The sequence below is a fragment of the Chamaea fasciata genome, unplaced genomic scaffold (genome assembly GCF_029207755.1).
Source record: "Chamaea fasciata isolate MVZ Bird 193981 ecotype frontalis unplaced genomic scaffold, bChaFas1.0.hap1 SCAF_1, whole genome shotgun sequence".
Classification (NCBI taxonomy): Eukaryota; Metazoa; Chordata; class Aves; order Passeriformes; family Sylviidae; genus Chamaea; species Chamaea fasciata.
Genome location: NW_027094086.1, coordinates 27,166,185 through 27,186,251, shown reverse-complemented (window position 1 = coordinate 27,186,251; position 20,067 = coordinate 27,166,185). Strand labels below are relative to the sequence as shown.

Below are 20,067 nucleotides of genomic sequence, written 5' to 3'. Positions count from 1 at the left end.
TTTCAAGGCAAGTTCCAGATACTGACTTTCAAGGACAATGAAAGTCAAACCCTTCAAAAACCTTTCACCTTTGCACATCATCTAATGTTCACACTAATTATTGGAAGGGTCTTATAGTTCGTAAACATATTTAGTGATAGAGATGAGCAGCAGAAAATTTCGAGCAAGCAAAAATGTTTAAAAAAGAAAGCAATATAGAGACGCTGTCAAACCATCTAAGCGCCTTGAATAGGCTATGTTCTGCCACAGACTACTATTTTACTGCAGAAATATTTTCTCTATAGGAATTCTCAGATAACTTCCTGTTTATAAGAGAGTTAAGAAACGTGAAAATTTTATTCAAGCTTTGTAATGCACTTTCTCATTTCCAAGTAATGCAGAGCATCCTTGCAAGAAAGGGTTAAATCCTGTACTTCCTTTTTGGCTTCTCTTCCAACAATAATAGAATCATTTTCTGGCTTTGACAGGAGGGAGTTGGATTTACTGGCTGGCAGTTGTGTAAGCATCAGCTGTACTGGAACTACAGTAGGAGCAAGAAACAGGAAGAAACCAGTTGGTAAAACACAATCATAAGCTGGCAGGAATTCCGTGACTATTTGTCACTCCTTCCAAAGAGGGGAAAAAACAGTTGGTGGCAGATACTCAGTACCATCAAGTACCCAGAAGAGATACTAAATATCTTTTCCTCCATGCCAGGATACTCAGAGTTTTACTTCAATGTGGACCATGGCTACTTGGAGGGTCTGGTCCGAGGGTTCAAAGCTGGGATTTTGACAAGTGCGGACTATGTCAATTTAGCACAGTGTGAGACACTAGAAGGTAAGTCTGCTGGTTTATTTTATTTAGGAAGAAACACTGTTGCATGGGTGTTTGAAGAAGGGAGGGTAAAAGACTGAACTACTGACAGCTTGTCTTAAACCCAGAGATAACCTTGATGTCCTTTGAAGAACGGTTCTCATATTTAAGTCAATAGCTTTCCGCAGACTGTGATTTGTGTGCAGGCTGTGATTTGCTAAGCAATAGAGATGATGAGACTTTCTGGTTTACTGATAAAGTTTAGAAATCTCATCCACAGAGTTCTTATGAAGATTGGCAACCTTCTCACAGATTTTAACCATGCTATAAAACAGTTCAGGTTTGGAACTTTAATAACATTTCAGCTGTATAAGATAGTTTCAAAAATCTTATTAAAAGTTTACCATCTGGCTCCAAGTTTCTATGTAAAATATATGATTTTAGTTATTTATTACTTCCTGCGTTTTAGGGCAGTGGTGGAGACTCAGCTTACCAGGAAGAGAAAACTAGACTCCACAAAGATAAAACTTGGAAGAAAAAAGAAAAAAGAAAAAAAAAAAAGAAAAAAAAAAAAAAAAAAAAAAAAAAAAAAAAGAAAAAAGAAAAAAAAAGAGCTCTTTTCAAGGTGACTTTGCCACAGCAATAAAGAGAACACACAGTAGTTTCCAAAACAGCTTTCAGTGGCCAAGACTGGTCACAGCCTGATGAAGACAAACTTGTACCAAAGAATCATATGACGTAGCTTTAGACACTTGGCAGGAAAAAGAAATGCAACAGAAAGAAATTACCTTTCTAAAGGAACATAAAGTTCATTTTCCTGACTGCAAAATGAAAGCTATGATTGTACACTCAATTTTTATAACTTGCAGTCTATTAGATCAATTTGGAAAAGGAAGAAAGAGAATGAATAAGCTCACTCTATTTTAAGCTTTGGTTGGTTTATGCATGCAGTACTGGGTTTGGGATAAGAAAAAGTGAAGAATGAAAAGATGATTCCCATATCAACAGAGTTTTCAGGGTGTCTACACCATTAATATAAATAATAACATAAGCCTGCAAAGATTGCTTGACATTCATCTCCCAGATCAAGACAACTACATTTAAAGAAATGCACATAGATATTTACCTGTCTGTAAAATAAAGTTCCTCTTATGGTTAAAGAAGAAATTATAATACAGTCAATGGAATCTAGACACGATTGAACTGACCAAGTGCATGTGTCCACTGCTGCTGATAACCTGGAGAGCTGTATCAGCTCTCCATTCAATAGAGTAGCAGTTTAGACAAACAGAACAGATGTATATGATCACTCTGAGAAATTAAATCTATTCCTTACGTCAGCTGGACAAAACCAATAATTTCTTTACCTTATTTGTTCCAGCATTTGTGATCTATGCAACTTAAAGACTCTACAGAAACTTTTGATATTGTATTAAATTGTTTAAGTGAAAGGTCCTGCTGCATAAGTATAGAGACTTCAGAAAAAGGTAACAGCTTCAAAAATCCATCAAAGACACAAAGGAAAGATTGGTAGAATAATTAAACTGTGTTGTCACTACACTTTTCCCTGCAGACATGCTCAATAAATGATGTCATCCAAAGCTTTGTAAAGTAAAAAAAAATCCCGGTTGCTTCTGAATAAGAAGAAAATATATGGAGTTAAAAGCAAAATAGGTTATTTGCATCCTTCACAAAAGAATACTTGTTCATGTTAAGTTTAGAATAGCTAAAAAACCCCTAAATTTTAAGTCATGCTACGAGGAAGTTATTTATTACCATGAAGTAGTTTTCAAATATTTCTAAAATATATAAGCCTTCAATATTTTTAAGAGCATGCAGCAGATGGACAGGTAACAATAGAGAGAAAAAACCATTTCTAATTAAAATTTATAACAGGAAGAACAATTAGTTTTGTTCTTGAAACTTATTTTTTCTAGTGTTCATTCAATTTTAGAATGCAAATTATTTTATCAATAGAAGCAGCAGCCTTCATCATCCCTCCTACAAGCACATCTCTACTACCCACTATCACTTCCCCTTTTTCTCTATTCAGCTACATCTCTTTCACCATTGTGACTTTTTTCTACTTCTTATAGACAGCTAACAAATTCCCACCATTTACCTACTAAATGTATTATTTATAATGAGAAAATATGAGAAATAATGGAGTTCTACATGATGCAAAACACACTTATCTCTCTGCACATGTAGGATGCCTCTAATATTGAACTTTCACTCTAAGTGTACAGTGCACCAAACCCACAGACCCCTACCTCTAAAGAAAATTTCATACATTGTCTTTGTTTTAAAATTGTAAATTTTAATTTGAAAAGAGGGTTTGTGCTGTAGTACTATGATGTTTGCTCAGTATTGCCATCATGTCTTCACATTAAAAGGTAATAAATTTACCCTATTCTGCATTCTGTGGCTTAGCACCATACCACAAAAAATGGTCTAAGTTAAAAACACTATAAATATGCTAAAACAAACAAGCAGGAAACAAAAACCAAAACCACTCAAAGTAACCCATAAATAGAAACAAAAAGATCTTTTAATTTCAAAGTGGTTTTGGTATCTCTAGAGAGGAAACCATAATGTCAGTACTGAAGAACCACAAGAAAAACTGTAGATTAGTGTTTTACATCTGCTTCATAAACACAGAGCAAGTGTAAAAGAGAGACAGAAAGAAAAAAGAAGGCTGATAACAGACTAATGATACCACTGTGTCCTCTCAATTCAGGACAAAACAGATGGGAGGAGAGGCTTTCAGCTCCATTTAGACATCCTCTTGGTCTTGGTTGCACAACTCTGATTTCCATGGAGATACTCCATGGGCTGCATGCTACTGGTTTGGCCCTATGGTATCATCTGTTTCAAGGGAATGAGGTTCCCAGAGCAAACTTGCTGACAGTTTTTGAAGTAGAATTATGAGGGTGTGAGGGTGTGGAGGTGTCTAAATGCAGTGTTTTGTTCTGTTCTTCTCTTGCTTTTTTTGTGTGATAGAAAGGCTTCTCCTCTGTAGAAAGGAGGCTAGGTCACAGAAGGACAAGCATCTGAACTCCACTCACAACAGAATCACAGAAATAAGTTTACTCAACTTATCAGAGCCAGGGCCTGCCAGCACATGCCTGAAATAACAGTGTTAACTGAAAGAAAACTGCAACTAGTTGATTATTGCTATCAAAGTGAGGAGTCAAACAAATTACCATGAACTTGATGCCAAGAGACCAGGTTAACACTTTATTTAGAGTTCTCACAATACTCTTTCTTTCTAATCAGGATCATTCCTGTCTTAACTGCATTCATCTTAAACTAGTCTGCCTCTGTGCATTAATTCCTTTTAGTCATACTTTAGTTAATTGTGTTTGTTTGCTGTTTGGTTGTGAGTAAACTCATGTAATTATTTAAGGTCATACTTTTCCTATAAGTTGTTTTTCTGCATGTAATTTTATGAGGAAATAGACAATGCAGAGGGATGACAATTGAAATGAATGGATGACAATTGAAATGAATGGATGACAGCTGAAATAGAAGAACTTTCTTTCCTAGGGATCTTTAGGACAAAGGCCAGAGTCTTGTGCAGATCTCCAAGAGACCCTTGGAAAAGGGGCAGCTACCATCAAGAAAAAGTTTTGGTGAACAGGAATGTCTGAGGCCCCTGTAATGCTCAGCCATCTACCCCTGCTGAGTCACCAAGTCATGTCACTAGTGCAAGTGTCTGACTGTGATAGTTTCCAGGCCTTATTTATGCCAGCAGCAAAGAAAGGACTGTCATTTAGGACCACCAGTTCACTCTCTGAGCTGCACTGAACTCTGTCTTGATGTGAACTCTGATTATGGCATTCCTGATTGATATTATATGGTATTTGAGCTTGCGGATGATTGTTTTGGCCAAGACCACGAGATAGAGTTGAATATTTCTTCGTACATACAGTATGCACACTGGTATTTATTTATTCAGTTAAAGAAATACATTATAAAGCAGGCTGTGTAACTGACAGGCTTATAAACACAACATTCCTGGGTATAATATTTCCTCCATAGTTTTTGGGAGATAGGTAAGGCTATTTAATGAATTATAGCAATATATTTTTCGTGCCTTATATTAAAGCATGGTTTATTAAGCCACTCAATCAATCAGAGAACTGAGGAACAGTAACAAAGTCTTGTGAAAATGTTCTTGATCAGCAGGCTTTTGTTTCTGCTCATCTTATGATGATGTTAATCACAGTTCAGAATGGTTAATACCATATCGGGGCTGATATTTGGGTTTTAGATTCTGCCTTAAGTGGTTAACCCCTGTGTTTGAAAGGCATTTACAGAGTGTGACTAAAGGTAAATATCTGTGGTTCATCTGAAAAGGAATTCAGAAAAGTTGGAATTCAGTTCTGCATCTAATAAAGTAGTATTATCTAATCTCAGCACATGCCAAGTATTTTTGAACTCTGCAACAAAAAAGAGAAATGGTAGGAATGAACAGTTTTCACAGAAAATGTAGGTGTAAAATCAAGATACTAGTGATCTTTTAAAAACTTGGTCTTACATAGTTCAACTAATTTCTGGGTATAACTGCATTTTTATTTATCTCTTAGTCTTCCTTACCTTTCCCTCTTAAATTGTGTTTCTCTTTTCCTATTTGGATTCTCTTTCTCCTCTTCCTACATGGATATCTGTACTGAAACTGATTTTTCTAAGTGTGTTATGTGATTTGATATGGATTTGATGAATCAAGTGTATTTGATGGATAAGGAACTGGCTGAGTGGTTACATCCAGAGAGTTGTGGGCAATGCTTCAAAATCCAGATGGAGCTCAGTGATGACCAGTGCCCATGAAGGGTCCTTACTGGGACCAGTAGTGTTTGATATCCTCATCAGTGACACAGACAGTTGGACGGAGTGAACTGTCAACAGGTTTACAGGTGACACTAAACTGAGTGATGCAGTTGACACAACTGAGGGACAGGATGTCATTTAGAGGAACCCAGCAAAGCTGGAGAAATGAGCCCATGGGAATCTCACAAGATTCAGTGAGGCCAAGTGAAAGGCCCTGCACCTGGGCTGGGCATTCCCTGGTATCAACACAGGCTGGGACAGGAAGGAATTGAGAGCAGACCTGTGGAAAGGACTTGGATGTCTACTACTCTTGGATGAAGAGTCAGACATGAGCTGAAAATATGTGCTCACAGCCTAGAAAACCAACTGTAGCCTGGGCTGCATCTAAAGCAAGGGAAAGAAATTCATCTCCCTCTCTACTCTGCCCTTTTGAGACCCCACCTGGAGTATTGTGTCCAGTTCTAGGGTCCCCAGCTAGGAAGGACATGGACTTTTTGGAGTGAGTCTGGAGTAGGGCCACAGAGACGATCTGGAACTAGGGCTGGAACATCTCTCCTACGAGAAAAAGATGAGACAGTTGGGACTGTTGAGCCAGGAGAAGATTCTAGGAAGTCTTTATTGCCAACTTTCAGTACCTGAGGGGGGTTACAAGAAAGATAGAGACAAACTTTTTAATAGGGCCTGTAGCAATAGGACAAGGGGCAATGGTTTTAAAGTAAGAGATAATAGATTCAGACTAAATAAAAGGGAGAAATTTTTTAAAAGTAGAGTGGTGAAACACTGGAAGAGGTTGCCTAAAGAGGTTGGAAACAGTCATGGCCAGATGGGATAGGACTCTGAGCAACTTTGAGTGGCAGCCAAATTGCATAGAAAACTTTATGCAGTTTATCTCAGTAAGCTACAGTGCTAAACATAGGAGTCTGATCTCCATTGTACTAGTTCTTTTGCTTTTAGTATCAGTGTAGGCAGCTTTATTGCATGCTAAGGAAGTATATACAGAGGGAAATAGGCAAAAGTAGCTACTGTACTGATAAATACTTACCTTACTAACTGCAAATTAACTTCCTTACAGGTACATCCTAATTTCTGTCAGTGGGAGTGTTGCTGTCCTTTTCCCTAATTATCAGTTCATATTTCACATAAAAATCTAAATAATATAAATGCCCAAATCATATAACAGTATCCCAATCTATAATTTGAAATAGTTTTAATATAGCATTTGAACACAATTATGCATTACAGTGGGGCCTTTTCTAAAACATAATGTTGAATTTCTTTGAACGGCAAGAACTGATTCAAATGCTTGCTTACACCTCATGCTAAAAAATGGCTAGCAGAGAAAATTTGTCTTATTAATTGTATGATTACGTAAAGTTTCTTTTAACTTTGTGGTCAAAATAACTAATTTTCCCCAGTCACCAAGGTTGAGAGCTCAAACAGAAAATGTCACAATGACCCAAGTTTCTGGAACAGCTTCTTAGGATTTGCTAGTAGCAGCAAAGAAAGCCAAACCAGAAAAGCTAAGAGAGTGTAAATGCTCCCCTTTCAACTGCTCCACTACAGAGTCCATTTGGAGTCCAGAATGTGTGCCAGGCAAGATGTGTTCTCTTCTTTTCATCAGGTAGCCTGGTTACAGAAGATTATAGTCTTGAGATTTAGATGTTTCATGGGAATATTTAAGATCATAACAAAGTTAAAAGATGATTCCTATTAATGCAAAACAGCCCATGAGAGTGAACCAGACAAAACAACTGACATATTATAATGGTGCAAATCAGTGAAATCGAAACATTGAACAAACCTGATGAGGGAGGGGCTAGAGACAGTAGTGAGTAACAGTCTATCTGGTATGTCTGAAACAGAAAGGTGATGCTGAAGCTTCCAACAAAGGCATAAATTATTTCTACTTTCCTACAGCATACTGGTAGAATGAAGTACAAATTTGCATCAATTTTGCATTTATTCTATATTAAATGTAGGCAAAAAAACTTTTCAATAAAGTATGATCAGTTGCTTAATATAAAAATGTATTAGAAATTAATTTTTAAAAAATTGTTTGCAGACAATATGACAGTTTATTCTCATGATCTTTCCTGAATTTAATTCCAGATCTGAAGTTACATCTACAGACGACAGACTATGGCAACTTCTTGGCTAATGAAACTGGCCCTCTCACTATTTCCACCATCGATGAAAAACTGAAAACAAAACTACTCACAGAATTTCATTACTTTAGAAACCATGCTTTTGAACCACTTGCCACTTTTCTGAATTTTGTCACGTAAGTAATATTACCACATTGCTTACCACACAGTAGTAGAAAAAGCAGTTAAAATACCATAAATGCAACATATTGGAATTTCTACTAAGTGTTAAAACCAGCAAAATTATTTTGATACTACGATATTTACACACTTTATTTGCTAATATAAATTCTGAAACTGTATGTGTATATGAAGAGCTGTTGTCTTTACAATTGATTATTCCAAAGAAAGAAGCAAATTTTTTTATGTGAGCAGTGGCAGAAGAAGTGGTAGACATTGATTAATTAAAAATAGTTAAAATTTTCAAACACTGTTTAAGTCAAAGAACTTGAACATAATAAAGGAGCATTTTTATTATAGCAGTAAAAAAGAAAGTATCATCATTTTTTTTCTGATTATGTGTAGCTGGCTACTCTTATGCTAATATGTTAATAGGATCTTAGAGGCTCTCCTGCGATGCCTGTGACCTGTAAGCATACAATGTCCACATTTTGTTTCAGGGAAATAAAAGAGAAAGCATGAAAGTTATGGCAGATCTTTTCTCACACTCATTGACATAAATGTATAGATGTGTATGCACAACCTTTGCACACTGTTGGTTTTTTTAATAATGAATACACTGGTTAAAGATATTTCACACAAATCATTGAACTATATTCATTCCACCAGATCCTCAAGCCCTCTTCACAGACCTTAGATGAAAACATATTAATCCCTGTATGTTTCTAGATGTGCTCTTAGTCAACAGTGCAAACTCAAGACTGGCATTCAAGAGATTAGTGTTCCCATTTCTGAGTCACTGGCAAGACTCTTATCAGCCTCTTTGACACTAAAACTGGTACAAAGCTGATAGAAAACTTCTACTCAAAAGAAAACTTTAAGTAATAGAGAAGAAATCTTTAAGAGCCTGTTCTTAGCTCCCTCATAGGAGGATGTTTAAAGCTGAGTGAGAAGAAAACTCTAAGACTGGACCATCTGCATGAACTCTGCAGTTTTAGTGCTGAGATGCCCATGTACTTCTTTTTCCAGATGGTATATATGAAATTAAAAAAAATCCCAAACTAGAGAAGTTGCTAGCTCAGGTGATTTGCTTTGGATACCAGTCATTGTTACAGTCACTTGTTACAGTGAATCTACATCTCTCAGCTGTTATGTTTATTATAGTCATATGTCAGTACCACCTTCTTTTAAAGTGTCCATTTTCTATATCAGTCATGTGGTTTAAAACTAGTGCTGTTTATCTACTTGCTATTTAAAAACCTCCATTTATTTTTGATGAGCTATTTATACAGAATGAACATACATTCTGATAACACTTTGGTATTATGGCTAATTTTCAAAAATTTTTGGTTTTTATTTTTTCAAGTGAAAGTTGATTATAAAAATAATTTATTTTTTCTTTTTCTTTCCAATACAGATACAGCTATATGATTGACAATGTAATTCTTTTAATAACTGGCACATTACATCAGCGACCCATAGCTGAACTTGTTCCCAAGTGCCATCCATTGGGGAGCTTTGAGCAAATGGAAGCAGTCAGCATTGCCTCAAACCCCACTGAACTCTTCAATGCAATTTTGGTTGACACACCATTAGGTAAAAGCACTATACAATTTCTTTTTTTTTCCTCAAAACTACTAATCCTATATTCTTTAGAACAAGATGTTTCCCACTGAATACACTGTGTTTTGGTAACACAAATCTTGAATTGTGGATCAAGCACTTCTGAAGTGGTGTTCAGGACATATTCTATTAACATTTATTAAGAGCTTCAATATCCACCTTGGGTAGCAGACACAAAGAAAACATGCTACTCAAGAAGTGCAATGTGTATCTTTTATATTCAAAGTAGTCACTGATTTAAAATATCTATATTTTTATTTCAACATCTTTATCATATTAAAAATATATCTTCACTAAGGATCCGCAGACAGCTACTAATAAATATTAGATGTCGTGGTAGAACCTAGATTCTTTCTTGTGATTTAGGCATGGTTCAAATATAAAGAAAAATCCTATTTTGAAGAACTGAATCTAAGAGCAAATCAGGGTAAAGTTTGAGAATGTCACATTATGAAATTAAGATGAAACTCTGCTCAATGTGGTGCAGCAGCCAGCACAAACAAAACCTAATAGGCTGTGAAGGGCACTGAGTATAAGACAGAACGGGATGGATTTGAATGTATATGAAACCATTATGTCCTCATCTACTGTGCTGTGAGAGGTTCTGGGTTCTGCTTCTCAAGAAGGTGTGGTAGATTGGCCCCAGACAGAAATAAAATCCCACCCAGCCAGTTGCTCACCCCCTACTCTCAGCACGAGAGGGAGAAAAAAGGCAGAAAAAAAGAGATTGTGGGTTGAGATCACACACAAAGTACTGCTGCAGGCAAACCAGACTCCATCTGTGGGGAAATTAACTTGATTTATTACTGATTAATATATGTATAACATAATTAATTACTGATCCAGATATAAGGAAACAAACAGAAAATAATGAAACATTTAGACACTTGGGAAAAATGCCTTTCCTCCAGCCTTCGCTGCTCCTTCACACCAGGCTCCTCTTCTCTGCCCCCCCGTTATCCCTGCAGGTTACTCTTCATCCCTTCAGACAGGCAGGGCATGTCACAAGGAGCAGGGGTAGTTTAGAGCCATAGAATCATAGAATAGTTTGGGTAGGAAGTGAGCTAAAACATCATCTAGTTCCAACCTTCCTGCCATGGGCAAGGAAGGGCACCTTCCACTAGACCAGGTTGCTCAGAGCACCATCCAGCTGGGCCTTGGACAATTCCGGGGATGGGGCACCTACAACTTCCCTGGGCTACCTGTTCCTGTGCCTCACCACCCACACAGTAAAGAATTTTTTCCTAATATCTAAACTTACCCTCTTTCAGTTTGTCCTTATCCTGTCATTACACACCCTGGTAAAAAGTCCCAAATTGATTTTCAGGTAGCCCCCCTTCAGACAGACCTGCTGGACTGAGGGGCTCGGCTGTGCCCTGCGGTGGGTCCCAGCTGGAACTGGCTGTGTCCAGCACAGCACAGTCCTGCCTGTCCCTCACAGAGGCCACCTTGCAGCACACTCCCACAAGTGCCTGGACACTGGCACTCTGTACGGTGAAATCAGAGAAGGGACAGGGCAGGAGAGCTAAAATGAACAGTGCTGCCATGTGCAGACAGACTAAGACGTCCAGACTGCAGTTTGGAGTGAACAAAGCTGACTGGAGATACAGATAGGATTTACAGATTCCTGAGAGCTGTGGTTTGTTCACAGTGAGTTATGAACTGCTGCTACCAAATCCTTCAGAAGACCAAATCCAAGCAGAAAACTAGTTTTAAAAGGTAAACTAAACCACTGCTTTCACACGGCTGCTAGTAAATTTCTGGATTTTTTTTTTCTAAACTAGTTTGTAAAAGAAAATAGTGGTATCAATTCTTTAAAGTCATGGGACAAATTTGTGGGCAATAGATGTATAAGGAGATAATGAAGGGAACTCTCAGGGCTGCACTTGCTGATATTCTCTATTCAGAATCTGGATGCAGGAAAAGTAGGAAGGGATAAGACCACAGAATATGGCCAGGCTCACATCCTCTGTGTAAATATCATTTTCCATTTCCAGTGCTTGGCAAAACACTCTCTCATATAGTACTTCTCTGTCACACTGGGATAGCTCAGGAACAGCAAGAGGCACATGTTGGTTATGATTATCATATTTTTAAATGGCCCAGCTGCACGTGAAATTCATCTGCTGCCTCCCTGCTCAAATGCTTTCTCTTTAGTCAGTTCTGCAGAGGACCCATAAGCACAGATGGTCAAGGTCAAAGTATGTGCCCTTTATCAGCTGCAACCTGTTGCCTTTCCCACACTACATACACAAAGAAGAAAAGGGAAAATAGGAAGGAGGATTCTCCTCCACAATTGCAGAATAGCTGCATGATTTCAGACAAAAATTATTTTTCACGTCCCTCACGAGAAAATCTCCATAAGAACCAAACTATATACTTCAGAGGAGATTAGGGTTTTCATCTGCATTCCCATCTGATTCTCTCTAGAGACATGGACTGTGGCTGCAGTACTGATTGATTCCCCTCACAGCAGATTCTCATTTAAAAGGAGGGGATAGGAGGATAAGGGGAAAATCAAGTGGATTTTTCTTCCTCTCTATTATATCACCCTTTCTTGTACAACAGAACCCTCAGATCCTTGTTCACACACTGGTGAGCAATAGACAGGAGATGTACATTATCAGCATGCAGATTTATACTGCTATATTATAAACTCTGCTTTCAGCTGCTTTTTTTCAAGACTGCCTGTCTGAAAACGACCTGGATGAAATGAACATTGAAATAATGCGCAACAAACTGTACAAGGCAAGTTTTTGCAACAAAATGACAATATTTGGGGTTTACCAAATGCCTCAGCCAAGCAGGTCAGTATCATTAACCCTGTTTTATGGATGGGGAAACAGAAATATGATGAGATAAAGCAAGCTGTCTGAGGTCATCTGCTTGATTTCAAGTCCAGGAATGAAACCCAGCTGCTTCCATTTCTACTCCACTCTATGGGGAGTTTTCAAATTTTAGGTCTGCATCCAAATTCTAATTTAATATCTCATTAATGAAAATGCTCTAGATGTCAGGCTAATATCCAGATCCAGATTTGTTTATGAATAACTCTGTTATCCACCAAATGCTGGAGAACTCTTAGCTCCTGAGTGAGCCTAGGCAGGCTTTTGGTTAATATTTATCTTTATTTATATAACGAAGATGAGATTTGAAAGGGTCTAATGCTTTTGAGTCTAACTAACATGATTTTTACTTAAGGATTTTGTATCCTTTTCTTCCTTTTAAAATAATTTTTAGCATTGTTACAGTGCTGCAAGGATATGCATCTAACATGTGCCTTGCATTTTCAAAGTATTTTAGAAATCTTAGCATGCAGGTCACCACTCTTACAATGGTCTCTTTAAAGGCTATACATACTCCAATCCATTAACAGTTCCTCCTGGCACAACCTCTTCAAAATCTTTATCAACTTTCTTTTACAGCGGGTTCCCCATATTGTAGGAAACATTTTTACAGTGATCTGATTGGACCAGGGGGAAAGAAAAGAAAATTCTGCTTGTCTTACAAATGATATTTATAAATTCTAAAGTCAAATTTTAATTCTTAAAACATTTACTAATTCTGTCATTCAATACAACATCAATTATGCTTATATTTTTTAATTTTTTCATGTATTTTAATTATTTCACAGTACTGCTACACTAGACACTTTTTCCAAATTGGTAACATACGTATTTGATTCTTATATCCTGTGTGGATGACCATATATTAGCACTTATCAAACCTATTTTTTTTTTCTTCTTGCTCATCTGAGCACTAGGGGGACCATTCTGTGAACACTATTAAATCATTGATAGATAATTTCTCCTTTACTTCAGCTGTCAATGTGATCAATTGCTTCTGCTCTACTATCAGATAGAAGTATACAGAACCTAATGCATAATTCTCTGCAGTAGATCCCCCTTGAGATGGCTATATTTTAAATTCACTTAATTGCATAGTCAGTGACAGCTCCTAACAAGATTGTGTGAAGTTGTAGCAAATGCATTTTAACATAGATATTCTCTAATACAGTATTTTGGGAGATTGAGAGGCAGGGAGAACAGCACCTCTGAGATGTTTAGTATCCTTCCTGCGCAGGTATTTTGAAATGGGTGCAAATGCCAGAATCCTTAATAGACCAGAGGGCTCTGCAGACCAGTATTACAGAAGCTTTGTCTGCTGTTCTGTTCTAATCCAGGGCTTAGGATAGAGCAGCAGGGATTAGTTTGTGTATCCTCATCCTGCTGGCCCAACAGTCGTGGCGTATGCCCAAATCCCCTCCTCCACACACTATAAATGAAGAGTTTCCTTCAGCCATCTGCTTATTATGCAGTGGAGGCTCAATGGAGCTCAAAAAGTTCCTTCTTTAGAAAGCAACTAAAACATAATATTGGTCTTATTACAATTTCTGAAAACATTTGATCTCAAATTGTAATAACAAGACATTTACATTTGAATATTTCAACTTTCATTTATATTAAGTAATTGAGCACATACTTAAATTTAAATTCATAGGTGGAATTATCAAAGTTAATGGAAGTATTTAAAAATGAGGTCCATGACTATGTGTAGTCCTTGTCCAGGTCTTAAGCAGCATTTGAAATATTTCTCTACTTCTTTCACGTAGTCTTACCTTGAGGCATTTTATAAGTTTTGTGAAAAACAAGGTGGTACCACAGCAGAAATAATGAGACCAATTCTTGAGGTAAGAAACATTCAGTATTTATACATTAAACTACTCCAAAATGTTGTCATAATTATCTCACTTCGTTTTTCCTGTTCAATCTCTCTCCATTTGCAAAGGTATTGGTCAAATGTTTGTTTCTCCTCTAAATATACCTGTTTTTCTAAGATGTAATGAATAGTCTATTCAAGGATGACTTTTACATTTTGACTAGAGAAGCAGCTAGACCATTTCTAGGGAGGAGCCAGTCTCAGTTAATATTTTTCTGTAACAGAGAGCAGAACAGAATAAATAGTTCACTAATCTCAACCTCTTGCCCTTTAACATTTCTCTCCATTATCTAGAAAAACCAAAAATGTTGATTATTGAGTTTGGGATAGCTAAAGCCTGGAATTACTGTCTATTTGCTAATCAATAATCTTCAAGCTCCATGGCACTGCTACGTTTGTTTACTCCCCTACTAAAATTAGTGGTTGAAGTTAGAGTTGAGTGACCTTTGAAATTAGTGTCATATAAAAAAGTAGAACATTCTGTTTTATATTTTTGTCTCAACTCAGAAAAGTTTGATTTTTTTCCATGGCATACAAAGTTCCTAATGTCCTCCCCCCAAAGCATACATGCATCTAGCAAATGATATTTTTGTCTCTGTTATTTTAATAAAAGATGTTGAAATTTCTAAAATTGAATTCTCAACATTCAGGTCTCTTTTTCTTTTTTTCTCACTTAGTCTATCACAATTCTTTGCAGAGGCTGACAGCCAGACCACCCACTTGCTTCCAGGAGTCTTTTTTTCTGGATAAGCAATTTTACACCCTGGAAACCAAAAAACTTCACTGAGGTCTGATGACATCATACTGAAAGTTTGCATTTAGAAGAGAGATAATAACCCTGGGAGCTCATCCCTGAGGGAAGAATGTGTCTGAATTACATTTTACAAAACAATGTCTTAACAGGGATTGCAATTTTTTATTTTAATTAAGGAGGTCACAATGTTTCAATTTATGCTCTAAATAAAATGCTCCTAATCAAGTTAAATTGAATAGAAATTAAGTATTTTGACTTTCCTTTTCTTAAAAATAAAAATCAAGATATTGGCTGGCAGAGATAAAGACATTTTCCATAGTTGATTCAGAGTTTTCAGCAAGTCCATTTTTAAATAGAAATTCATGCTCAGAGCAGATTAGTTACTAACGTTAGTTTAAGCATGTTGTAAAACTCCCTTTATATCAGTGGCAAGAATTTGGCCTATGATAAGCTTCTTTAAAATCCCTATCTAATGTCAATCAGCCAGGAGGATAAACTTTTCTTCAGGAGATTTCCTTTTCTGTGATGTTTTATTAACCTGAAGAGACACATGGAAGAGACTGCTAATGGTTGGATTCATAAAAAAATCAAGTTTAATTATTCAAAAGAGTACTTACTATTTATTGTGTAATCCTATATGTAAGACTACCCACCTGACCCTACAGAATAAGGCTGAGGTATTTAGCTCCCCAACTGCTTGGCCACCACACAAGGCCACTACTCTCCATGTTAAGAGTACCGATGATCTCTTTTCCACTATGGACAACACATACTGCATGTTTAGCCCTGAATCTGGCAAAAAACTGCAGGACTGCACTGCACTGCACCTGGAACTGTGTCTGTTAGCACAGCCCCATGCTAAATTCTGAACCAGCAGTCTCCCACATAGAAACAGGCACTAAGGAAATGGTCATCCTCTGACCCCACCTCTACTGGAAGCAATCAGATGGACTGTCGCCAAGAAGTTGCCTCATGGCCTTGCCTTCTCTAGAGAACCTCATGTGCCAGCAATTTGATGAATTGAGAGGTCTGTATGGGTGGGAATTATCCTGCAAATTCTCTAAAACTGGAAGCCACCAGAAGCAGAACCCACACCCACTACCATTAGTTGCAATTGCCTCTAATGTTTTTTACCAATGAAATGTTAAACATCTAACAGTTAGATTCTACATGACTTTAACAAGTTGGTTTTTTTTAAAAAAAAAAAGCATTTGTCCTTCTGAAATGGTTTCAGTAGGTCTAATAGGCCTATTTTTATTAATAGGGGAAGTGAAATTTGGCCCTGTTATTCGTTAGCTGGAAATCTTTTCAAGCATGCTTATTTTCTTCTCATTACTTCTTTACTGTTTACTCCTTCACTTCAAAGTCAGTGCCATCATGTAGCAAGTTCCTTTTGTTGTGTTATTGTGTGTTCTTTTACACAAGAGTAGATGTGAATATGTGTTTATTGGCTAAAGTGGCAGATTAGTGTTGCAAATGCAGCCTTATTATTCAAATGAAAAGAGCACCTCTCTGCTTAAACTAGCTCAAATATTCACAGCATGAGAAATTTTGTAAGCTGCCTGAAATGTGAGTATTCTGTATATACTTCACTCAGGAAGATTTTCCCTGTGTAATCTCTGCAATTAGCAAGGGCTCTGCTGTTCTTAAAACATGAAAGCAAGGAATAAAGGAAAGAATTAAAACCATAGTCCATTTAGATCTCAAGACAGAAGAAAAAATTGCTTTTATTTACTATTGCATATTTAATTCCTACTGTAAGGATGGTAAGTGAAATTATGCTTTGTACAAAATAAGAACCCAGGATCTAGACACTGGATTGCCTTTCAGTCTGCTGCTCCAGTGAAAATACAAATACTGCAGGCATCTAAACCTGACAGAAGAAATATAGCCTATGATTCGATATATTAAAATTAACTGTTATTTGAAACACTTAAAACCTTAAATTGGCAAATAAACTGCCCCCTCCTCCTTATCAAATTATCATTTTAAATATGTGCATTGAGAAACTACTTTTTTTAGGATTTTCATTCAACCCTTACTATCAACAGCACTTTGAGTTACTAGCAGTACTACTGATTCTTGGTCCTTTCCTTTATTAGTTTTATTTATAGGATCATTATTTCATAATCTCACACGTGAGTGTGTGAAAATATTTTTTCCGGTCAACATCTGGGTAACTAAGCAGGGAAATGAGGAAGCAGCAGAAATTCTATTTTTAGAACAAAAATCACAGAATAAAAGCTGTGGTTGCAAAATCTTGTTTGATTTTCTAGTTAAAATTTCATGCATATTTGCAAAGAAGGATTTACAGTTTCAAAAATAAGGTATGTTTCCAATGCTCTCAAGTCGATTTTTTTTAAAAATTAAATTTTCATAGTTTGACTTTCTAAAAAAAACCCCAAAATATGCCCACCCTAATTTAGAATGGGATGTCTAACAACACCTCTTTATTCTTTGTTTTGCATGTTAAGTTTGAGGCAGATAGACGTGCCTTTATCATCACCATTAATTCGTTTGGTACCGAACTGAGTAAAGATGACCGAGAGAAGCTGTATCCAACCTGTGGAAAACTTTATCCAGAAGGCTTACACCTGCTGGCCAATGCAGATGACTACGAGCAAGTGAAGTGTGTTGCAGAATACTATGCAGTATGTAAACTAATTTATTAAAATTAAAAAGCCAGAATACAAACATTTAATTAACATCTTCTGACATCAGCAAAATTTTGAAGAGTATACATATAAGCTAAAGAATTTTCAAGAGAGGGAAAAAATCAGCAGAGATACTAAAGTTCCCATAAAAATGTGTATGGGATCAAAGACTTTTGATGTGATGAGATAAGATTAAGATAAGACTATTACATTAGTGCAGTACAAAGTTCCTCTTACAAGGACATTTCAGTAAAACCAAATCACATCCTAGTAAATAAAACTCTTTTACTCCATTAACTGTCCCCAAATTGAGTTTCACTTCATTGCTGCTGCCTCCAAGATTTTGGAGCATAGCCATACATTTTAAACTGAGCTGACCAAACAATTCATGTCACAGATTAGTCAAACCCGATTTATGGACAGTATGCCATAAAAGTTCCCTTCAGAAAAGTTTTCTCTAAATCACTAAATTATTCAAAGGAGTAGACAAAAATGTTAATATTGATGCAAATAGTGTTGTTATTAAGAATTAGTTAATCTGCAACACTTGTTCTATGAATTAACTGTTGTATTCTGTCTAACTATAATATTTATGCTACCTCTAATTATGTACATAAAAAATGTCTGGTCTATTGCTTTTTTCCACAAAAAACCCCACAAACATTTTAGTCATGAGTTACCATGTCAGTGAGGTATGGAGCAAGACTATTCATGAGCTGTGGGTTATTTGGATGAATTTGGGACCATTGTAGTAGACCTCTACTACACTCCTACTTTAAGGGAAAAACAAACCAAACACACAGAGAAGGAAATTACAGAAATGTAACACCTAAGAAATCAAGTCAAATGTATCTGCACAGGATATTCCAGGATGACAAATCAGACCAATGGATTTGGATACAATAATCATGCAGGTAAAAGCAAATCCAGCTGACTACCGGAAATAAAAGGAGCAGTCATGTGATGATCAGAGTCCAGCGTTTTGGCTCCCTTTAGAGCTCTGGCTCTGATGGATACTATTTGTACAAGAAGTTCAGTGCTCTCTGTCCCAAGGAGTGAAAGGTCACATGTCATTCATGTCATTCTACAATAAGCCTCTTTTAGTGCCTTCAGTAAATTACTTTAAATTGTTGGAAATTATGTTAAGAAATACAAGAACAAATGTGATTTTTTTTTTCTTTTGCTGATGATATGCTTCTAACTTTTGATTTATGTAGAAGTGTAATCTATACAGGAGGTCTCCTATACAGAAAGATTACTTAATGAAGATTCATTTATAAAATAATGTAAGGTATCTGTGCTGTACAGAATGCAAAAGTACCTTATTTCCATGGAGTGGTTGTCTGTGCTTTTAGGAATACAAGGCTGTGTTTGAAGGTGTGGGGAGTGGCACTGGAGAAAAGACACTGGAAGACGCATTTTTTGAACATGAGGTAAAACTTCTACCCTTAAAATAAAAAAGTGATTGCTACTCACATGGAATAATAATAAAAACAAGAATGAGGTACCAGGCTTTTGATTCTACTCTGCTGCTTTCTATTCAAGAACATGGATTTTCTATGGCTGTGAACATTTGGCTGAATTAAAATAGAAGGATTTACCTTTTAAAGTAAAATTAATCCTATAACATTCTTCTGAAGACTCTTTACAGAGCTATCAGTCCTGATAGCCTATCCAAAAGCCATCTCATAAACACCACTTAATGAAATTTCTTTTGAGTAATCTACTAGAGAAGATATTTCACCACTGTCTTTTATTTCCTGCAATATTGCTGTAGTCAATTATCAAAATTAATCCACAGATGACATTTCAATTACATTGATCCTCAAGAGATTGCTAAATATAATCATGGTTGCAAAGCTGCAAGAAATCTTGAACATAAAAGCTACCATAAAAATCTCATTCACCTTCCTTGATATTTTATCATAACACTTGTTTCATCTTTTCTACAGGTAAAGCTGAATATGCTTGCATTCAACAACCAGTTTCATTTTGGAGTATTTTATGCTTATGTGAAGTTAAAGGAACAAGAATGCAGGAATATTGTATGGATTGCTGAATGCATTTCTCAGAGACACAGAACCAAAATTAACAACTACATTCCAATTTTCTAAATCTGAGAATTTATAATGCTTGAAAAGATGCATAATTTCATAGAAAAGAAGAAAAATCTTATTTCAAAAATTAACTCTTATCAGATATTTTAAATTCTCTTAATGAGCCTCCTCACATATATCAGTGTAGGAAAAAAATTAATGCAATTAGAGATACGAGTACTTCATAAGGAAATAGTAATGGGTTTATTCACAAATTTGTTGGCATATTTGCTCCCATTTGTGCCTATTTTAATTTAATTGATCAATAAAAACCTCCTGCAAGATCTTACATATATATTCTTTCTCTTTTGTGCGACCAAGATTTGTAT

The 20,067-nt window shown here is 36.3% G+C and overlaps 1 protein-coding gene and 1 long non-coding RNA gene across 3 annotated transcripts in view; one reads left to right on the top strand and one right to left on the bottom strand.

Annotated features, from left to right (window-relative positions):
* LOC136301698 (uncharacterized) overlaps positions 1 to 20,067 on the bottom strand; it is a 52,356-nt gene that overhangs the window by 31,525 nt on the left and 764 nt on the right. The window lies entirely within an intron of this gene.
* On the top strand, positions 533 to 20,027 carry ATP6V0D2 (ATPase H+ transporting V0 subunit d2). 2 transcript variants are annotated; one of them, XM_066204812.1, is made up of 8 exons: positions 533 to 819; positions 7,738 to 7,909; positions 9,310 to 9,488; positions 12,184 to 12,263; positions 14,128 to 14,205; positions 17,463 to 17,639; positions 18,998 to 19,075; positions 19,595 to 20,027. In XM_066204812.1, the coding sequence occupies exons 1-8, from the start codon at positions 690 to 692 to the stop codon at positions 19,754 to 19,756; spliced, it is 1,056 nt and encodes a 351-aa protein (XP_066060909.1). In that variant the 5' UTR covers positions 533 to 689; the 3' UTR covers positions 19,757 to 20,027. The 2 variants fall into 2 exon arrangements, with proteins under 2 accessions (XP_066060909.1, XP_066060917.1); XM_066204820.1 differs by lacking the exon at positions 14,128 to 14,205.

Coding starts and splice junctions, on each gene's coding strand:
- ATP6V0D2 (XM_066204812.1), top strand. CDS start 690: ATGCCAGGATACTCAGAGTTTTACTTCAATGTGGACCATGGCTACTTG. Junction 9,489..12,183: donor TTTGGTTGACACACCATTAG/GTAAAAGCACTA, acceptor CTCTGCTTTCAG/CTGCTTTTTTTCAAGACTGC. Junction 19,076..19,594: donor ACGCATTTTTTGAACATGAG/GTAAAACTTCTA, acceptor TCTTTTCTACAG/GTAAAGCTGAATATGCTTGC.